Source organism: Chiloscyllium plagiosum, chromosome 16, assembly GCF_004010195.1.
Source record: "Chiloscyllium plagiosum isolate BGI_BamShark_2017 chromosome 16, ASM401019v2, whole genome shotgun sequence".
NCBI lineage: Eukaryota > Metazoa > Chordata > Chondrichthyes > Orectolobiformes > Hemiscylliidae > Chiloscyllium > Chiloscyllium plagiosum.
Window position 1 is genome coordinate 22,510,223 of NC_057725.1, and position 19,383 is coordinate 22,529,605.

Sequence of the window (19,383 nt, forward strand, 5' to 3'; positions counted from 1 at the left end):
TCAATCTGTCATGGTAACCATCTTACACTTATCTATAATTCTCTTACTTTTTCCAAATTTCTCTTTCAGAGTTAGATAGGAAACTGAAAATTAGCAATCCTTCAGACCACATGGTCTGAACTGGTTGAGTTAAGAACATTAGCTGCAAAAATCTCAGCCAATAGTAATGTACAGTAAGCATTACAATTGATGCCACACAACTAAAGGAGTCCAGCAGTTAAGTTGAACACTAAACTTTTTTGAATTTTGTTATGAAATAATTTGCAAATATACAGCGACTGAGAACCACAGGACATTCTTTCTAATTCTTAAGGGCCAGTTTGAAAATTCTTGAGATAAAATGTTGACCAGGGCATCACAGAAAATTCTGCTGCTGCTGTCAAACGAAGTGATCTTTCATGTTCATTGAAGCAAGCAGATCCCAATTTAACTTCTAATCCAAAATATGGCAGCTCACACCATGAGTATTACACTGAAACGTGAACGAGATTATGCACAAAATTGGAACTTGAACCCACAGCCTTCTGTCTTTGAGGCAAGAGTGCAATGACTAAGTTAAAGTTGATATTATAAATTAATAAGACAACGACATTGACAGGGCTAACCTGAGGTTTAGGAACATTGTGAAAAAGGGTAATTGACAACATTTTCAGATAATCTCTAAAAAGATCACAGAAAAATATTTTCACCTGTGAAAATACCTTAGCCTGCTGTCAACTTTAAATAATGAAAACATGACGGCACGGTGGCACAGTGGTTAGCACTGCTGCCTCACAGCGCCAGAGACCCGGGTTCAATTCCCGCCTCAGGCGACTGACTGTGTGGAGTTTGCACATTCTCCCCGTGTCTGCGTGGGTTTCCTCCGGGTGCTCCGGTTTCCTCCCACACTCCAAAAATGTGCAGATTAGGTGAATTGGCCACGCTAAATTGCCTGTAGTGTTAGGTGCAGGGGTAAATGTAGGGGAATGGGTCTGGGTGGGTGCGCTTCGGCGGGTCGGTGTGTACTTGTTGGGCCGAAGGGCCTGTTTCCACACTGTAAAGTAATCTAATCTAATCTAAAAAAAATGACCATAACTAATTGCATTGTTTTATTTGAAAGGAAAAAGTCAGTTTCCTATGCATTAATAGATTTAATACATTGCCAAGTTCTCAGAGCTTTAAATACATGATAATACTTCCCACAAATAGTTCAGTTACATAAGGAAGTGAAGTTTTGTTAATAAAAACATGCTTAATTGTTTTTATTGCCATGCCCGTCCCTTTCCATTCTTGCTTCTTAGTCCCATTCCCTCCTCTTCGTCAGTCAGTTTCTCTCCTGTTACACAGAAGACCCTGATACCTTGGTGCACTGCAGTTTCTGGAATACTAGACACCTCCTTAATGAATTGATGGATGAGAAAACATCTTGCTGAGTGTGATGCCAAGTGTGTGATTTATATATATTTTAATATTATTTTTGAGTTTGTTGCTTAAACTTGAAGAAGTGGATATGTGTCAGAAAGTGTTCAATGATTAACTTTAAGCATATCTGTATCAAGGTGATTTTTAAAAAACATTGTGGGAGAGAAAGAGTAGTTAGATTTTGTGCAGAATGGGAGAATTTCACAAGTTGTGCATTAGGCTCCAACTTAGAAGTTCAGGGACTTTTTGCTTTGATTAAAGGGAAACACTCAAAGCTTGGGAAGGGAAAGATTGTTTTTTGTTGCAGTTTGGGCGACTGCAGGAATTGTGTTGAAGCTGCATGTGTGAAGCAGTTTCTCCTAAACATAAAAGGAGAAAATTGTTTAGAGTTGCTAAAAACTCAGTTTGCTCAGTGTGATAAGTTTAGAAAAAGTTTCGGACCAGAAATGTTTGGTTAAAACTTTGAAGGAGTTAGTTGAAGCTGAAAGTTTAAGTTCAGTTATAGGAAGGCTCCAACAAGAGGCTATCAGATGCTCAAGGTTGGGAGTCAATGCTGAAAATGTGTTGCTGGAAAAGCGCAGCAGGTCAGGCAGCATCCAAGGAACAGGAGAATCGACGTTTCGGGCATGAGCCCTTCAGAAGGGCTCATGCCCGAAACGTTGATTCTCCTGCTCCTTGGATGCTGCCTGACCTGCTGCGCTCGCTTTTCCAGCAACACATTTTCAGCTCTGATCTCCAGCATCTGCAGTCCTCACTTTCTCCGTTGGGAGTCAATGCCACAGTTAAGTCAAGCTCTAAAGGAATGAGAGAGAGAAGGGAATTTTCTCCAGAGACAGTTTGTAAAGGGGTGCTTTTAGTGGTTAATGGGTATACATTTTTACTCTTTAAACATCTGTTACATGCAAACAGTTTAGTTTATTCTATTTTACTGTTAAAACCAAATCTGTAACCTTGCATGCTTCTCTATTCTAGGAAGTGACCACCTTGTTAAAGCCAAGTCAGATTTCAGTCTGGGATCTGATTTGTCCAGTAATACCATCAGCTAAGGTCATGATGCAGAGTATTACATTGAGTTGAAATTCTACTCTTTAGGAGTAGCACTCTTTTAGTTGAAATTTAACCTTCAAAATTCCCACAGAGTTCCTAATCTCACTCAAACAAAGTGATTGAAGGTCAAAAGAGGAAAGCAAAGCTAAATTGCACTAGTTCTGTACAGAACTCAAAAGTTTAAAAATCTGGGAAAGGCTGTATTTCAAAATTATGGAGCCCAAGATTAAGAATGTGATTACTTGATGAAAAAAAAGTGCTCGTATAAATTAGAACTTTTCAAATTATATCAACATTTGATAAGAGCTGGAAACATTTTCCACCAGAAAGTAGTACTTCTCTCAGGTTGGCAACAAGTTGCACTTTTCAGATAGAGTTAAATGAAGCTTTATTGATACAAAAACTGACCGAGGAAATATTTTCATTCCATCCAAATATTGACATCATTCACAATTAGCTAAAAAACAATTCTTTGCATGAAGCATTATCTTTCACACAAAATCACAGGCAGTTACATTTCTTATAATCGGAAAGACAAATAAATCATAATTTACATATTGGGGAATATTTTGCTTCAGGTAATGAATAGGATCTGAAATCAGAAAGTGTAATGCATCTTCATTTTTGCACTCTAGATTTCAACTATTCTCAACCTATGTGAATAAATGCAAGGCTATATTCCATTCTTAGTTCAGCAGATGACAAGAGAATCTGTTGCAGAAGTTTGATTGATTGACTTCTCCCTATTGGCTTTTCCACCCTTATCTGGAAACAGCATGTGACAAAAGACTGCATGGAATTTCTAAAAATACTGTGGGATTTCCATTTATTATTCCTCAAAAGAGGAATTTAAACGTTGGTTTGTAAATGAAATTAAGTTAGAACAGCTATGCTTTAAGGCTTGACAAATTAGATGTTCTATGAAATGATTTAAATAATTAATAATCAGAAATGCAGAACCAAGCTTCATGACTCTTCAGGATTACGCTTTTCAACAATGGACTATGTACATGGTAAAAATGATGCTAAATAAAGAAACCTAATAAGATCTTACCATCTTCATCATCACTCCGAGTTTCAAGAGAAGAGTCCGAATGAGATGAATACTCCTCCTTTAGCCATTTCTTTCGTTTTTTCGGTGGTGGTTCAGCCTTTCCCTTTACTTGTTTGACTGGCCTAGCTTTAGATTTTGCTGTTGAGCTTTTAGATGCTGTAGAATTGCTGACAGACACTTTATTACTAGAACCCATTCTTGATTGGTGATGTCTAAAGACAGAGGTATAAATGAAGAAAGACAACTTGATGTGCAATACTAAATTAATTTTAGATTGGATGAATATTATTTCACTTGAGTAATGGTAAAGTGTAAACTTTCAATTTAACCTTGCAGCTGTATATCATGATTCTTTCAGAATAAAGGTCAATACAAACTAATTTAAATATCTGCAGTCATCAGTTACCATTAGATTGTTAAACATTAAATTTATATACTGGATCAATAAGTCTAGTGATAAATACTTCTAAAATTACATCTTTAAAAATCGTGGGGCCTAAGCTGAAAATGTGTCAATATGATAACATAGCATAATCTCGAACTGAGCTTTCTTTCAAAAGAATCTTGGATGAGCTTGGGGATATGATTAGCAAATAGGTTACAAAACTGTGGATATAGAATTTGAGTGTTAATTATATATATTCTTATGGTAGACATGTTCAGACCTTTTCTTACTGAATTCAGAAGTATTGCCACATAACACAGCACTTTGAAGATTCTGTTAGAATTGATCAGAGTTGATCAGACAAAGTTTACCAGGTCATTTTTGATAATGAATTGCAGAATAATTTTAGTTTGCAAGATTCACATTCTGTTTTGACCAAAGATCTTGATACAGGAGAAAACAGAGTTGGGTACAAGACACAAAGTTTCTGATAGTAAAACTCCACTTCGCAAATCCTGCTGTAAGAAAATAATTCAGCCAGTTAACATTAATTTTTAAAGTGTACCAAATTGCTCACTGAATCCACATGCAACTAATAAGATATTTGGAAATTATGTTTATACAATTAGACTCCACACCAAAAACAAAACGGACAAAAGTAAAACATTTTCCATACCTTAAAGTTTGCAATGGCCTGTTTTGTGGCTTTTTGGAACAAACTCTAACGTAATCCTTCTTGTTTACATTTTCAATAAATTTCACATACACCCGTTTATATTTGTTTTTTGCATCTCCAAAGTATCCAAGATACTATAAATTAGAAAATTTCAAAATATTTTGTAAGGGTCAGCATTTTAAATCAACTTTTTTAATGCACATGCATCTATTGACAATTCATAAAAATATTTTTCATAAATTGTCATTCCACCATCTTGTATAAACAAAAGTATTAAATTAAAAACAAATGATTTTTGCTCAACACCACACACGGTCTTCACATTTGGACTAATACTGACTGAGCACTGACTGTGTTTAGTAACAGATATATGTCCTATAATTAGGGAAGTTCAACAGGCATCCCATTATCTTGGGGATATGGCTTACTGTTTGCAATATGGTCTTGACATACTAGAATGTTTTGCATGGTGATATGGATAAATTTAAACTTTCACGGTTATAACTCATTATGCTTAATTTACATTCACAGATATAAAATGTCTGATGAGGGCAGAACGGTAGATGTTATCTATATGGACTTCAGTAAGGCATTCGACAAGGTTCCCCATGGGAGACTGGTGAGCAAGATTAGATCTCATGGAATACAGGGAGAACTAGCCATTTGGATACAGAACTGGCTCAAAGGTAAAAGACAGAAGGTGGTGGTGGAGGGCTGTTTTTCAGACTGGAGGCTTGTGACCATTGGAATGCCACAAGGATTGGTGTTGGGTCCACTACTTTTCATCATTTATATAAATGATTTGGATGTAAGCATAAGAGGTATAAGTTAGTAAGTTTGCTGATGATACCAAAATTGGAAGTGTAGTGGACAGTGAAGAAGGTTACCTCAGATTACAACAGGATCTTGATCAGATGGGCCAATGGGCTGAGAAGTGGCAGACAGATAAATGTGAGGTGCTGCATTTTGGGAAAGCAAATCTTAGCAGGACTTATACATTTAATCGTAAGGTCCTATGGAGTTTTGCTGAACAAAGAGACCTTGGAGTGCTAGTTCATAGCTCCTGGAAAGTGGAGTCACAGGAGATAGGATAATGAAGGCGGCATTTGGTATGCTTTCCTTTATTGGTCAGAGTACTGAGTACAGGAGTTGGGAGATCATGTTGTGGCTGTACAGGACATTGGTTAGGCCACTGTTGGAATATTGCGTGCAATTCTGGTCTCCTTTCTATCAGAAAGATGTTGTGAAACTTGAAAGGGTTCAGAAAAGTTATACAAGGATGTTGCCAGTATTGGAGGATCTGAGCTATAGGGAGAGGTTGAATAGGCTAGGGCTGTTTTCCCTGGAGTGTCGGAGGTTGAGGGGTGACCTTACAGAGGTTTATAAGATCATGAGGGGCCTGGATAGGATAAATAGACAAAGTCTTTTCCCTGGGGTGGGGGAGTCCAGAACTAGAGGGCACAGGTTTAGGGTGAGGGGGGAAAGATATAAAAGGGACCTAAGGGGCAACTTTCTCACACACAGAGTGGTATGTATATGGAATGAGCTGCCAAAGGAAGTGTTGGAAGCCAGTAAATTTGCAACATTTAAAAGACATTTGGATGGATATATTAATAGGAAGGGTTTGGAGGGATATGGGCCAAGTGCTGGCAGGTGGGACTAGATTGGGTTGGGATATCTGGACGAGTTGGACTGAAGGGACTGTTTCCTGTACATCTCAATGACTCTACGACATGTGCAAGGAACTTAACAACAGTGCCTGCACATACTGAGCAATAGATTCTCCTGGTGATATTATTATGTGGTACTTGTAAATGGGTCACACGCAGCAATGAAATCAGAGGTATGCAACATGGAAAATCATACAGACTCAGTTAGACATAAGGAGTTTCAATTTGTAAGTATTCGAAAACAAGTGAACAGTTGTCTTTTCAAGAGTCAGTCAAGGAAATGGGATACTGTCCATTTTAAATACTCAGTGTCAGCATCAAACCAAAACAAGTGAACTAAGATTTGGAAGAGTGAATATTTACTTTACTCTGTCCCAATAATGCATTCAACAGCAGAACAGACAAAAAACGACTTCAGCTCACTGGCAATGAAAGCAGAAGAAAGCTGCAACAGCAAGGTGGTCCTGGTTATAGATCACCAAATCTGACCAACAACTTATCAAGAATACATGGACAATGAATGCACACCAAGGTCACCATGGTAAACAAGATCACACTCAGGCTTCATCCAGGGTGCATTTGCTAAGTCCTGTGGTGATGGAGAGGCGGCAAATGTACAAAGTTGTGGACATGGAAGTCCCTCATCAAGGATCTGCAAATCGGTGAGAGTTGCACAAAGGTCATTGCATACTTTTGTTGGACAACATATATATCTGAGCAGTGATGTTCAGGAGACCCCGTGATCACTTTAAATAGGGAACGGGCTAGATGATGTCCCACTTTCTACTAGTTGAAAAGCCACAATCAGCAGGAACACCACCATCTGTGCCAAAGAAAATGCAAACATTTGCAACTTGGAATGCTTGAATACTCATGGATAATATGAATAGCAATTACCTGGGAAGACGTGCAATCACATTAAGTGAAGTAAAGGTTTCAAATCGACATCTAAGCTATCAGTGTGTTTTGCCTTTGTTCAGAGGGGCAGCTGAAGGAAAGTGGATACACGCTTTCCTGGAAAGGCAAGACTAATAGTAGCTATGTATTCATAGAGTTGGATCCTTTTCATCTAGAATAGAATCTTGGTTGTACTTCCAGAGTATCCCAATTTTATAGATGAAACACTAATGACACTGCTGCACTGCCAGCTCAATTATAATCCATATGCTACAGTGATCAATGCTTACATCTCAACCCTTCACTCAGATTGAAGACAAAGGAAAAGTTCTATTCAAACCTTGGTGAAGCTCTCACTGCTATCCCAAAGAAACTTGACAGCAGGATCAGCTGTGACTCCATTATTTGGGAATAGGCATTGAGGCATTGGAAAAAGAGCTTGGGAAAAACTAATGCAAACATTACTCTCCTATCACACTGAAGAGTGTACAATGTGGCCTTATTTTAACAAACACATTCTTCTGCCAGAAGAACAAATACAAAATCACATGGGGGCATCATACATAAAATCATCTTAATGTCCTGGATCGTCAGTGTTCATGTTAAAAATCTGAGTGATGTCAGTATCACTTGATCACTGCTGCCAACTGGACAGATCATCGCCTTGTTTGATTATGAATGAATATTCACAAAAATATCGCAAGACCCATAAGTCTAGTGGAAGATCGAAATCCCACAACAATCCAATTAGAGAGGAAGTCCAAAAGCAGCTCCCAACCAATCTGGAAAATCTTATCCAAGTCAATTCCAGAGATGTGTGATCAAATAAGGTCAGGTGTGGTAGACATTGGTATTTAGACATTGGGCTTGAGCATTTTTGTAATTAGGACTGATTTCACGAAAACTATGTAGAAATATGTAGCTTCTTACAACAAAATAAACAACCTTCATTGTTTAGCAGATCAACAGATTGCCATACATCAAGAAAGCAGCTGTTCAACAGCTCAAGACTGATATCCAAATACAAATCTGGAAGGTAAAAGACAAGGAACAGCCATATTTATACAACATTAAGCTAGGTTGATATTTGAAGATTTTGGTCCACCTAATACCAAACGGAGAAGATCTCCTTTGATCACAGGATAGTATTTCTCTCCTCAAGAATTACAGTGCCATCCATCAATGCTAGAAAGAACATTTTCAATTCCTCGATCCTGAATCTACAGCAGCAGCTGATACTCTGCACACTATCACCCAGTTAGCTGTCGTAACGTTCATGAGTGGACCAGGATCGATGGGAGAGCTTTAACAAGCAACTGAACAAATGAAAAGCAACAGAGCCTTTAGCCCTGATGGTGCTGAAAGGGTTCTGTTAGTTCAGTTGACTGTACAACTCATTTGCAATGCAGACAGACGCCAATAATGCAGGTTCAATTCCCGTCCCAGCTTAGCATACCTTGAAGGTCCCATCTACTCAACCTTACCCCTCAAATGAGGAGTGGTGATGCTCAGGTTTAACCACTACTAGTTTTCTCTCCTATTGGAGAGAGTAGACTATGGTCCTCTGGACGATGGTGACTTTATTCAAGTTGAGGTTTTCAAAGGTTTTGGAGTTTTGCTCACATCAAGGCTCACTATCCCCCAACAACCTACCAAACCAACTTTAGGACTGTGACAATTGTAACAGTTTAGAGATGACGAGGCTTAAAAGAAAAGAAAGTAAATCCTGCACTCCAGGTTCCACTACCTCATGCCCTATATGCCCAAAGAATTGCACGGTTGAGTATCCGACTGTTCAAGCACACGAAGACCCATAATACAAGCTCCTGACCCTTAGCAGATGCCATTCTCGATCAAGGATAGCTGATGAATATGCCTAAAATGAATTTTAGAATATCCTATATCTTAAGATAGTGCTAAAAAGAAACTTGTTTCAATCTCATATGGTCATGTTTCAAAACAAACGAAAAGATATAAAAAATTAGTATCGACAGGGAGGAGGCTCTGAGCAGTCTGGCAGGCATAAAAATAGGCAAAGCTCCAAGTCTGAATGAAATGTATGACAGGCTGTCGAGCGAGGCAAGGGAGGAAATAGCAGGGGCATTGGCAATAAATTTCAATTCCTCCCTTGTCACAGAAGAGGTTCCAGAGGATTGGAGTGTGTGTCAGGCAGCTTAGGTTTCAGGCTTGTCTTTTCATCAGGACTGGGGAGGCAGAAAGAGACTGAGAAATAAGGGAGTGAGGAGGACGACAAGGGAAAGGTAGTTGGGATGGCGATAGGTGGGCGAAGATAGAAGGTGATCGTAATAGGTCGGTGGGAAGTATGGAGCGGATAGGTGGGAAGGAAGATGGACAGGTAGAGGGCGGAGCTCAGTCAAAGGGTCGGATCTGGAATGGGGGGGGGAATTTGGAAACTGGTGAATCCAATGTTGAGGCTGTGTAGTTTAGGAGGCCTTGTTTAGATCGTGGAAGAAGCCCAGAATTTCAACTCTCCCTGCCCCTCCTCCCATGACATTTCTATTCTGGGCCTCCTCCACCACCTAAACAAGGTCACCTGCAAACTGGAGTAGGAACACCTCATCTTCCGCCTCAGGAGTCTATAAATCTCCCCTACTTCCAACCCCATCCCAGATCCAACCGTCTGACTCGTCTCTTCCCTCTTGACCTGCCCATCTTCCTTCCCACATATCCCTTCTACGCTTCCCACTGACCTATCATAATCACCTATCTTCACTCACCTATCGCCATCCCAACTATCTTTTCCCTATCCCCCCATCCTATTTATTTCCCAGCCCTTTTCCCCCTCCCTAGTCCTGATAAAGGGTCAAGCCCAAAATGTTGACTCTCTTGTTCCTCAGATGTTGCCTGACCTGTGCTGTGCTTTTTCCAGTGCCACACTTTATCAACTCTGACTTCTCCAGAATCTGCAGTCCTCACCATCTCCAGAGGATTGGAGGACAGGCAATGTGATAGCTATTCAAGAAGGAAGAGAAATAAATCAGGAAACTACAGGCCAGTCAGTTTAACCTTAATGGTGTGGACACTATCAGAAGCAACTCTGAAAGACAGAACTAATCTGCACTTTCAGAGGCAAGGATTTATTAAGAACAATCAGCATGGTTTTGTTTAGGGGAGGTCATGTCTGACCAACTTGATTGAATATTTTCAAGAGGTAATGAAGTATGTAGATGAAGGTAATGCATTTGACATAGTTGACTTGGACTTCAGCAAGGCTTCTGATTAGTTTATACGTGGGAAAGTGATAGTAAAGGAGACTTGAACTGTACATTCATAGATGATATGAAAATTGATGGGATGGTAAAAGGTGAGGAAGATAGTCTTAGAGGAAAATATGGACAGGCTGGTCAGACAGGCGAATCAATGGCAAATTTAATTTTCAATCTAGCAAGGTGATGCACTTGGGCAGGACAATCAAGGCAAGTGAAAACGCAATGAACGGCAGGAACTGGGAAGCACTGAGGATCAGACGGACCGTGACATATATGTTCACCAGTCCCTTAAGGTAGGGCAAAAAGCTATGCCTTATCCACTTAATATATGATACTTGTCTTTATTAGCCAAAGCATCGAGTTTAAGAACAGAGAGGTTCTGCTGGAAGTGCACAAAACCACTGTTGCCCCTTAGGTCACCGACAGCAGTTCTGGAATCTACATTATTGGAGAGATGTGATTGCAGTGGAGAGGGATCAGCAGAGATTTACCAGGATGTTGCCTGGACTGGAAAGTTTGTTATAAAGAGAGATTGGATAAACTGGCTTGTTTTCCTTTGAGGAAAGGAGATGAAGGGGTCATGATTGAGATGTATAAAAATATGAGGGAAACAGAGAGGAGGAAACTTTTCCCTTTAGTGGAAGGATCAATAATCAGGAGGCATAGACTTAGGGACACGAATGGAGAGGAATGTGAGGAAAACTTTTCTTTCATCCAGAGCGTGGTAGGAATCTAGAATTCACAGCTTGTAAGGGCAGTAGAGGCAGAAGCACTCAGTGTTGTAGAGATGTACAGCATGGAAACAGACCCTTCAATCCAACTCATCCATGATGACCAGGTATCCCAACCCAATGTAGTCCCACCTGCCAGCACCTGGCCCATATCCCTCCAAACCCTTTCTATTCATATACCCATGCCTTTTAAATGTTGCAATTGTACCAGCCTCCACCACTTCCTCTGGTAGCTCCTTCCATACACGTACCACCCTCTGTGAAAAAGTTGCCCCTTAGGTCACCTTTATATCTTTCCCCTCTCACCCTAAGTCTAGTTCTGGACTCCCCGACCCCAGGGAAAATACTTGATCTATTTATCCTATCCATGCCCCTCATGATTTTATAAATCTCTATAAGGTCACATCTCAGCCTCTGATGCTCCAGGGAAAACAGCCCTAGCCTATTCAACCTCTGCCGATAGCTCAAAATCTCCAACCCTGGCAACATCCTTGTAAATCTTTTCTGAACCCCTTCAAGTTTCACAACATCCTTCCAGTAGGGAGGAGACCAGAACTGCATAAAATATTCCAACAGTGGCCTAACCAATGTCCTGTACAGCCGCAACATGACCTCCCAACTCCTATACTAATACTCTGACCAATAAAGGAAAGCACACCAAACGTCTTCTTCCCTATCCTATCTACCTGTCACTCTACCTCCAAGGAGCTATGAACCTGCTCTCCAAGGCCTCTCTGTTCAGCAACACTCCCTAGGACCTTACCATTAAGTTTATAAGTTCTGCTAAGATTTGCGTTCCCAAATCAAAATTAAACTCCATCTGCCACTCCGCAGTCCATTGGTTCATCTAATCAACATCCCATTGTAGTCTGAGGTACCTACTTTGCTGTCCACTAAACCTCCAATTTTGATGTCATCTGCAAACTTAGCAACTATACCTCTTATGCTCACATCCAAATCATTATATAAATGATGAAAAGTCATGGACCCAGCACCTTTGTGGCACTCCACTGGTCACAGGCCTCCGATCTGAAAAACGATTCTCCACCACCACCCTCTGTCTTCTACTTTTGAACCAGTTCTGAATCCAAATAGCTAGCTCTCCAGATATTCCAGGAGGGCTAAACTCGCTCACCAGTCTCCCATGGGAAACTTAGTCAAAACCTTACGCAAGTCCTTATAGATAACATCTATCGCTCTGCCCTCATCAATCCTCTTTCTAACTTCTTTAAAAAAACTTAACCAAGTTCGTGAGACATGATTTCCCACACACAAAGCCATGTTAACTATCCCTAATCAGTCCTTGTCTTTCCAAATACATGCCCATCCTGTCCCTCAGGATTCCCTCCAACAACTTGCCCACCATCGACATCAGGCTCACCGGTCTGTAGTTCCCTAGTTTGTCCTTACCATCTTTCTTAAACAGTGGCAGCACATTAGCCAACCTCCAGTCTCTGGCACCTCACCTATGACTATCAATAATACAAATATCTCAGTAAGAGGCCCAGCAATCACTTCCCTAGCTTCCCATAGAGTACTAGGATACACCTGATCAGGTCCTGGGGATTTATCCACTTTTGTGCATTTCAAGACATCCAGCACTTCCTCCTCTGTAATATGGACATTTCCCGGCATTTTATATCTTTCACGCCCTTTTTCCACAGTAAATACGGATGCAAAATACTGGTTTAGTAACTTGCCCATCTCCTGTGGGTCCACACAAAGGCCGCCTTGCTGATCTTTGAGGGGCCCTATTCTCTCCCTAGTTACCCTTTTGTCCTTAATGTATTTGTAAAAACCCTTTGGATTGTCCTTAACTCTATTTGCCAAAGCTATCTCATGTCCGCTTTTGGCCTCCTGATCTTCCCTCTTAAGTATACTCCTACTACCTTTATACTCTTTTAATGATTCATTTGATATCTCCTTTCTATACCTGATATATGCCTCCTCCTTTTTCTGAACCAAACCCTCAATTTCTTTAGTCATCCAGCATTCCCTACACCTACCATCCTTTCCTTTCACCTTAACAGGAACATACTGACTCTGGACTCTCATTATTTCATTTCCGAAAGCTTCCCATTTTCCAGCCGTCCCTTTACCTGTGAACATCTGCCTCCAATCAGCTTTTGAAAGTTCTTGCTTAATACCGTCAAAATTGGCCTTTCTGCAATTTAGAACTTCACCTTTTAGATCTATCCTTATCCATCACTATTTCAAAACTAATAGAATTATGGACACAGCCCTAAAGTGCTCCCCCACTGACACCTCAGTCACCTGCCCTGCCTTATTTCCCGAGAGTAGGTCAAGTTTTGCACCTTCTCTAGTAGGTACACCCACATTCTGAATCAGAAAATTTTCTTGCACACACTTAAATTCCTCTCTACCTAAACCCTTTGGCAGTCCGAGTCTATGTTTGGAAAGTTAAAATCCCCTCCCATAACTACCCTTTTTTAAAAAAACAGATAACCAATCTCCTTACAAATTTGTTTCTCAATTTCCTACTGACTATTAGGTAGAGTATAATACAATCCCTTTCTTATTTCTCAGTTCAACCCAAATATCTTCCCTGAATGTTTTTCCAGGAATATCCTCCCTAAGCAATGCTAACTCTTATCAAAACCCCACTCCCCCCTTCTCTCTTGCCTCCCTTTCTGTCCTTCCTGTAGCATTTGTATCCTGGATCATTAAGCTGCCAGTTCTGTCCATCCCTGAGCCACATATCTGTAATTGCTATGATATCCCAGTCCCATGTTCCTAACCATGCCCTGAGTTTATCTGCCTTCCCTGTTAGGCCTACTGCATTGAAATAAATGCAGTTTAATTTATCGGTGCTACCTTGTTCTCTGCTTCAACCTTCTCTGCCCTGACTGTGTGAATTGCTTCTTTTCTCAACTGTACCAGTCTCAGATTGATCTCTTTCCTCAGTATCTCCCTGGATCCCATCCCCGCCACCTTACTAGTTTAAATCCTTCCAAGCAGCTCTATCAAATCTCCCTGCTAGTCGATTAGTCCCCTTCCAATTCAGGTGCAATCCGTCTTTCTCATACAGGTCACACAATGATCCAAAAATGTGAATCCTTCTCCCTTACACCAGTTCCTCAGCCATGCATTCATCTGCTCTCTCCTCCTATTCCTCGTCTCATTAGCTCGTAGCGCCAGGTATTCAGATATTACTACTCTTGAGGATCTCCTTTTTAATTTCCTGCCTAACTCTATATTCTCCCTTTAGAATCTCCTTCTTTTCCTTTCCTATGTGGTTGGTTCCAATGTGTACAACGACCTCCTGCTGGACCCTCTCCCCCTTGAGGACATTCTGCACCCTTGTTCCTGGCACCAGGGAGGCAACACACCATTCTGAATTTTCACTGCTGGCCACAGAAAAGTCTGTCTGTGCCTCAGACTACAGAGTCCCCTAACACAATTGATTTCTTGGAACCCGATGTTCCTGTCATTGCATTAGAGCCAGTCTTGATACCAGAAACTTGGCTTGTTCATGCTACATTCCCCTGAGAATCCATCACCCCCTACATTTTCCAAAACAGCATACTTGTTTGAAATAGGGATAGTGCAGGAGTCTTCTGTGGCTATCTGCCTACCTCTCTAACCTCTCTTGGAGTTAACCCATCTATGTGACTGTATCTGCGACTTTTCTCCCTTCCTATAACTGCCATCCGTCACATCCTTTTGCTCTTGTCACTCCAACCGATCCATTAGATTTGTTCGGTTTCGCAACCAACGGCACTTATTGTAAATATAATCCTCACTAACACGCAAACTCTCCCTAAACTCCCACATCCGACAAGAAGAGCATGTCACTCTACTAAGGGCCATTTTTGCTTCTTCTAATCTGCGGACCCAGAAAATAGCACCATTTTATTCCTTTACAAAACATTGCTCCAGCCTAACTTAATACTTATGGCTTATATTTTTAAGTTTAATCAAGAGACATATCTCAATAAAACAGAAATCAAGAAATAACCCACTCCACTCACTACTGCATACTTACAGCTTGGCCACACAAAACTATTTATTTATCTGTTTCTGTGCTGTGACCTCTCTCAAACAGGATTCTCCAAGATCAGTTGTGAATTTCATTTTTTGTTAGTTTTCCTAGATGCACTCCGATGTCTAGCGATACACGAATTCAACAGCAAAGGGAGTAGCTGCGCAGGTTCACTGCTGCATGAGTTAGCAGTGTGGGTTTCTTTCTCTCTCTCTCCTGCACTGACCTGACCATGTGCTGCCTTTGTATGTTCCTCTCCCTTTTAAAGTGCCGTTGTTTTGAGTATTTTTCCTCCAAAGTTCCAAAACAATACAACATATAATACAGTAATTGCTGCTCCTAGAATTAGAGGAAGTTACCTCCAATACCCAAGATACTTCAAAGGAGCACCCTGTTACATCCAGAAATTTTTCCCATCCACCATCTTGAATTACCCAGAATCATTTACATATTCAGATGTATAATTGTGATGTCAAAGTATAAAAGGCCATGGGCCAAGTGCTGGAAAATGGGATTAGAATACATAAGGTGTTGTTTTTGACTAAAACACTTTCAATGGGCCAAAGGGTCATTTTCAATACTGTAGATCTCTGACTGTACAACAAAATTTACCAAACACTACTTTTGTCTTTTCATTAAAAGTGAGCAACATAAAAAATTGAAATGAGAACTGTTTAGATTGCTAATCTTGCATTCAATAATTGGGCATACTGAAAATTACATAAATAAGAGACTCCACTCACACTATTGGTTGCAGAAAATTGTCTCCGTCCATCTTTTACTTCAGGCATAAATTTTTGCAACAAAGCTTTTTGTACCTTCCATATAGCAGGAGGTTCTCTACCTGTTTGTAAGGCCACCTGCAAATAAACAACTTAACATTAGAAATAAAAACTAAAGCAGTTTAGTTTCCAATCACAGATATGGATCAACATCTCAACTGTCCAGATGGTGAAAGTGGTTATTGTGTGTGTGTGTGTGGGTGTGTGCGCGCGCGCGCGTGTGTGGGGGGGGGGGGCGGAGAGAGAGAGAGAGAGAGAGAGACAAGGAGGAGGGAGAAAGAGCAACACTGGATGAGGGGCAAGGGGATGGGTGGGAGGTGGAGGTAAGGAGTGAGCAGCATTTGTACGAGAAAGACAGTAACAGGAGCTAAGAAGTCAAACCTAAATTCAGATTAGGAATTGTTCATAGCGTGCATCCAAATATCAGTAGATTTCTACATTTCTGAAAGAATTAAATTTTTTTTGTCATGTGTATTTGAGAAAACACAGTGAAAAACATTTTGTTGCCATGAATACAGCCATTTTGGAGAAGCACGCTCACATTGCCTCTTCTTCCCCTCTGCTGAGTAACGAATGAATGATTTTTATTGTCACATGTATGAGAAAATACAGTGAAAAGCGTTTTGTCGTCACAATCCAACACCATTGTGGGCGGCACGGTGGCCCAGTGGTTAGCACTGCTGCCTCACAGTGCCTGTAGACCCGGGTTCAATTCCCGACTCAGGCGACTGACTGTGTGGAGTTTGCACATTCTCCCCGTGTCTGCGTGGGTTTCCTCCGGGTGCTCCGGTTTCCTCCCACAGTCCAAAAATGTGCGGGTCAGGTGAATTGGCCATGCTAAATTGCCCGTTGTGATAGGTTAAAGGGGTAAAGGTAGGGGTATGGGTGGGTTGCGCTTCGGCGGGTCGGTGTGGACTTGTTGGGCCGAAGGGCCTGTTTCCACACTGTAAGTAATCTAATCTAATCTAATCTAATCTAATCTAATCTAAAAAAAAACCATTTACTCTCGCTTTTATATAGTGATATTAACCATTACTAAACTTTCTTTACTATGTCTAAATGCTGTTTTCAGGTCACATTTAGTCACATGCATTATTTAAATTAAAGTAATGAAATTAATCTCATCAGTGTTTTGCATTTCTAGCAAATTATAGATTTTCTGATCTCAACATTTGCATTTATATTGCAAAATTACAAGACTACATCCAAGATGCTTTAGAGAAGTCTAATCAGCCAAGAATGAATGTAGACCTGAAGAAAGAGCTAATAAGAACAGGAATTCAACAGTTTTGGGTTTTAAGGTTTCAGAATATATTAAGTAACTGAAGAAAGAAAACTCTTGGCACGGTAAATTTAAACTTATTCAGCACAGCAGTGAAGTCTGCAGTAAATTTATATAGTATTTTAAGAGTTCTAGTGGTTAGATACAATTTCATCTTAACCTGAAAACTCATGAAAATTTATGGCCAACAGACTTCATGAACAAAGTGTTTCTGTAGAGTTTGCCTTGGATGGTGATTTAACATCCCAAATTGCTAAACTCACTTAAGTGAACCAATACGTGGCTGCCTCAGCTTACTCATTGCTCTCAAATTCCTCAACCAACTTTTAAATTAAATAAACATCAACTACAGCCACACTCAACTTAAAGCTTATTTCGTGCCATTGTTTAAATTATTACTTGTAAATTTTCCAGATTCTAAGAAACCAATGACAGCTACAAGAAATTTAAATGATTATGAACTGAAGTTATGGCATGTTAAAGCACAACAAATAAAGCACAAGGTTTTGACCAATTGACACAATTTACAGTCGCCAGAATTTAAAGTAAACTCTGCAAGCTGATATACTGACAGAATGTGGCAATTTATTTCAAGAGGGTCAACAGCAAGATCAAAATGAAATTGGTGCTTAATGCATTTTGTAATACCATCCTCCCCCATGCATCAAACTTTGACTGAGTACACATTAAAAGTAACAACTATACAAATCACCATACTTGCTAGATTCCTTGGGATCTCTGACCTAGCCCATCATCACATTACTAAAACACATTAAAATCTATATTACTCAAACAAATGTTCATATTAGGCCAAGTTCACTTTTCAGTTATGTATCCAACCGGCCTAACTCAAAATGGTTTCAGCCAAATGATTGGGGGATAATGCAAACATAATACTGCATCCATTTACTCCAATATGACTCTTTGCATTAGTTCAAAATGAGCATACTTCCAGTACCTGAGTATTGCTGACTAAAAAAGACATTTGTTGAAGATTTCTGTCTTCCACTCAGCAGGACAATTTGTGGGAAATATCAATGTAAATGGTAAGCAATCTTTTATAGTGCATGAAAAAAGTGCTGTGATAGAAGGTGTGAGATTTATATATTTTTATTTTGCTCATTTTAGAGTTTGAATTTTTAATGAATGGAATAACTATTGCAATATTAGACAGGAACTGGGGGATGTAGATGGACAGTAGTTGTTTAAGGGTAAATCTACATCTGGCATGTGGGAATCTAAAGGCCAGTTGATTAGAGTTCAGGACTAGCACGTTCCTGTGAAAATTAAGGATACATATGACAAGATTCAGGAAAATTGGATGACAGGAGAAATTGAAAGCTTTGCAAAAAAAAGGATGTATGCTTAAGGTTTAGGAAACTGAAGATAGACAGGGATCTCAGAATACAAAGATTGCAAAAAAAAACACATAAAAGGAATTAAAAGAGCTAAAAGGAGCCATGAAATGGCGTTAGCAAAAAGAATTAAGAAAAATTCCAAGACATTTTATACATATGTATGGAACAACAGGGTAGATAGGGTAAGTACAGGTCCTCAACAAATACTTTGCATCTGTATTCGCAAAGGAGATGATGATGGTGGATGGAGAGTCTTGGGAGGGGTAACTTGATATTCTAAAGCATCTCAATATATTAAAAAAAGGTGTTGGGTGTTTTGAAAATTATCAAGGTCGGCAGAACTTAATGGGATCTATCCCAGATTGCTAAGGGAGGCAAGTGAGGAAATTGCTGGAGCCTTGTATGAAATCTTTATATCCACTTCAGTCATCAGAAAGGTCCCAGATAATTTGAGAATAGCCAACATTGTTCCTTTGTTTAAGAAGGGCAACAGGGATAAATCAGGAAACTACAGGCCAGTGAGATTTACTCCAGTGATAGGGAAATTGTTGACAAAGATTCTTTGCGATAAATTTACTGATATTTAGAAAAACATAGACTTATTAGAGATAACCAGCATTGCTTTGTGTGGGGAAGACTGTGTCTCACAAATTCAATTGAGTTTTTTTGAGGAAACGACAAAGGTAATTGATGAGAACAGGGCAGTAAATGGTGTCCAAAGGGAGTTTTGCAGACCTTTGACAAGATCCCTCATGGCAGGTAGATACAAAATGTGAAGTCACATGGATCTGCTAAAATGGACACACAGCTGGAAATGTGTTGCTGGAAAAGCGCAGCAGGTCAGGCAGCATCCAGGGAACAGGAGAA

At 40.0% G+C, this 19,383-nt stretch overlaps 1 protein-coding gene across 2 annotated transcripts in view; it reads right to left on the reverse strand.

Moving 5' to 3' along the window:
- Positions 1-19,383, reverse strand: part of qser1 (glutamine and serine rich 1) — a 159,087-nt gene that overhangs the window by 36,166 nt on the left and 103,538 nt on the right. For both annotated transcript variants that reach the window (XM_043705539.1, XM_043705540.1), the window contains exons 6-8: positions 15,838-15,954; positions 4,564-4,697; positions 3,503-3,714 (exon numbers count right to left, since the gene is read on the reverse strand). In XM_043705539.1, coding sequence (XP_043561474.1) covers positions 3,503-3,714; positions 4,564-4,697; positions 15,838-15,954 — 463 coding nt within the window. The remainder of the gene's footprint in view (positions 1-3,502; positions 3,715-4,563; positions 4,698-15,837; positions 15,955-19,383) is intronic.